The sequence below is a fragment of the Procambarus clarkii genome, chromosome 66 (assembly GCF_040958095.1).
Source record: "Procambarus clarkii isolate CNS0578487 chromosome 66, FALCON_Pclarkii_2.0, whole genome shotgun sequence".
NCBI classification, from domain to species: domain Eukaryota; kingdom Metazoa; phylum Arthropoda; class Malacostraca; order Decapoda; family Cambaridae; genus Procambarus; species Procambarus clarkii.
The window spans coordinates 19706482-19708578 of record NC_091215.1 but is presented as its reverse complement, the minus strand read 5'-3'; the positions used below and the strand labels follow the sequence as shown (position 1 = coordinate 19708578).

General features: G+C 54.9%; 1 protein-coding gene across 1 annotated transcript; it reads left to right on the top strand.

The window, feature by feature from the left end:
* The first annotated feature begins 605 nt into the window (after positions 1 to 605).
* Positions 606 to 1718, top strand: LOC138355221 (serine/arginine repetitive matrix protein 2-like). The gene is made up of 2 exons (XM_069310078.1): positions 606 to 730; positions 1070 to 1718. The coding sequence occupies exons 1-2, from the start codon at positions 606 to 608 to the stop codon at positions 1716 to 1718; spliced, it is 774 nt and encodes a 257-aa protein (XP_069166179.1).
* The last annotated feature ends 379 nt before the right edge of the window (positions 1719 to 2097 follow it).

Genomic DNA, 2097 nt, shown 5'->3' with positions numbered 1-2097 from the left:
GCCTAGTGGGGACCACGACCAGAACCTGGCACCCTCTGAGAGGCAAGGGGAGCAATGGCCTATAGAAACCCCCGTGTGGTTGGAAGCATTCTATGTCTTCCATCGACCAGGTCAAACATCCAGAAAGGTAAGCATCCCAAAACAAACCCCTATTCTGGTAAAAATTGCTACCAAAAGCCGAACTAGTGGATAGAACTCTCCAACAGAAAACAAGCAAACAAGTACAATGTTACACGTTACCGCGCCACTGTCTGCGCAGCTTCCCCCTCCCCGGGAGGGGGAAGGGGGAGTCCCAGACCTCTCACGCCGGCTATCCACCCATCAGTTCTGAGGTTGGATGTCAAAACATGCGAAAAACCACCGACTGGAGGGAGGGAGGGAGGGGTGCCGGAGAACCTCCAGGTCACACCCAGAAAATGGCGTTTCATTACATTCAACACTGGTTTTCTGGGGGGAGCCCCGTTGGCTCCCCGGAGCTAACTACCCACAGAGTAAGGTCAAAGGGACGGATCCGGGAGGCGAACACCATGCACCCTTCAACGGAAAGCGAGACAACTGGCTGCAACCACTAACCCAAGGCAACACAAGCCCGAACGGGTCCGGGAATGACACAAGACAACGAGCAGCCAGGCCCCTGTAAGACCGCCAAAAGCCCCATGCCCGAAGTCAGCAAGGACACGCCGCCAAGACGGCAGCAAGAGCAGCGAATCCACGAACGCCACGGGCACAGGCAAAGAACACAGGCTGGCTAGCCGCAATAACACGGCGAACGACCCGGGACACCTTTACCCGCGAACAGGGAATAATGGAACCGGATCAACCCAAAGCGCGCCCAGGACACACAAGCCACAGTGTGCAATTAACAGTGGAGGGCAGTAACTGAACACAAAACACGACGCACCCCCGGCCCGACCAACCAAGCACCAACAAACCAAGGACCCCCCAGAACGCAGCAGCCTCACCCCGTGCCAGAAAAAAGGTAGACGGCTGCAACCGAACAAACCAAACGCCATGACCGAAGGAGAGCAAAAAGCTCAGCGACCCGAGTCCTAGAGGCAAACGCCAACAGGAAAAAGAGCCGTCAAAACAAACCCAAACTGAAGGGGCCACCACCAACCGAAGACAAGAAAGAGAACCCTGTCCAGAGACGAGGACGGTCCAAGTGGCGCAAGAACAGGCCGGAGGTGAAACAATGCATGAGACAGCTTACGAACGGTGCAGATATAACACCAAGACCGAAAGCAAGCCGAAGCGGCTCTGTCAGCGCTGCACAAATTGAGGCGACAGTATGCAAGAAGTCAATGGCCCCCAACCCCCACCAGAAAAGCCAAGCCGACGCCAACAAATGCAGCCACCTAAGAAGGGACAGAAGGAAAAGGAAGGACCGCCAAAATACTCCATACTGCTACCAAGAAAAGCACGCAAGTGGGGACACCAACAACGAAGCCACCCGACCACCTACCAAAGGTGAGAGACTTGAGTCAGAACCCAACCAACCCCGTCAAGGTTCTTCCAAGTCTAGGAAGAGGCGGAGCCACAGGAAGATCTTGGGTGCGACCATCGAGGAGGCAGAGCCGGAAACCCAAGCCGGCAAAGACGGAGATGGAACATCTGTCGAACAGAAAACCCCAACCCCCCAACGCGAGCGAACTCGCCAGGAGATCGCAAACTACGGGCCCGATGCGAGACCCCAGAGAAGGAACACCGAGAGACCCTGAAAAAGCCCACAGGCAGGGCAAAACAGGAAAACAGGAACCCAAAACTGTCAACAGGAAGTCCAAAAGGCACAAACAAAACACACAACAGCGTGAAGGAGATGCACGAGGAAGGGAAGTGGTGGAAGCAGACCCCACACACAGCTGTAAGTGCAGACCTGACAGAGCCCAGGAGATGTCAGGGAAGGGACAGGGAACAGGCAGGACGAAAGAGCCAAAGCACAACACCAGGCACTAAACTACAGCAAAATGTCACCCCACAACATCCTGACACAGTAACAAGTACCACATGTCACCCACATGTTTCCAATGCACACACGCACCAGCAACATGCACCACACGCAACAGGCAATATGCAACATGTAACATGCAACCGGAAGTA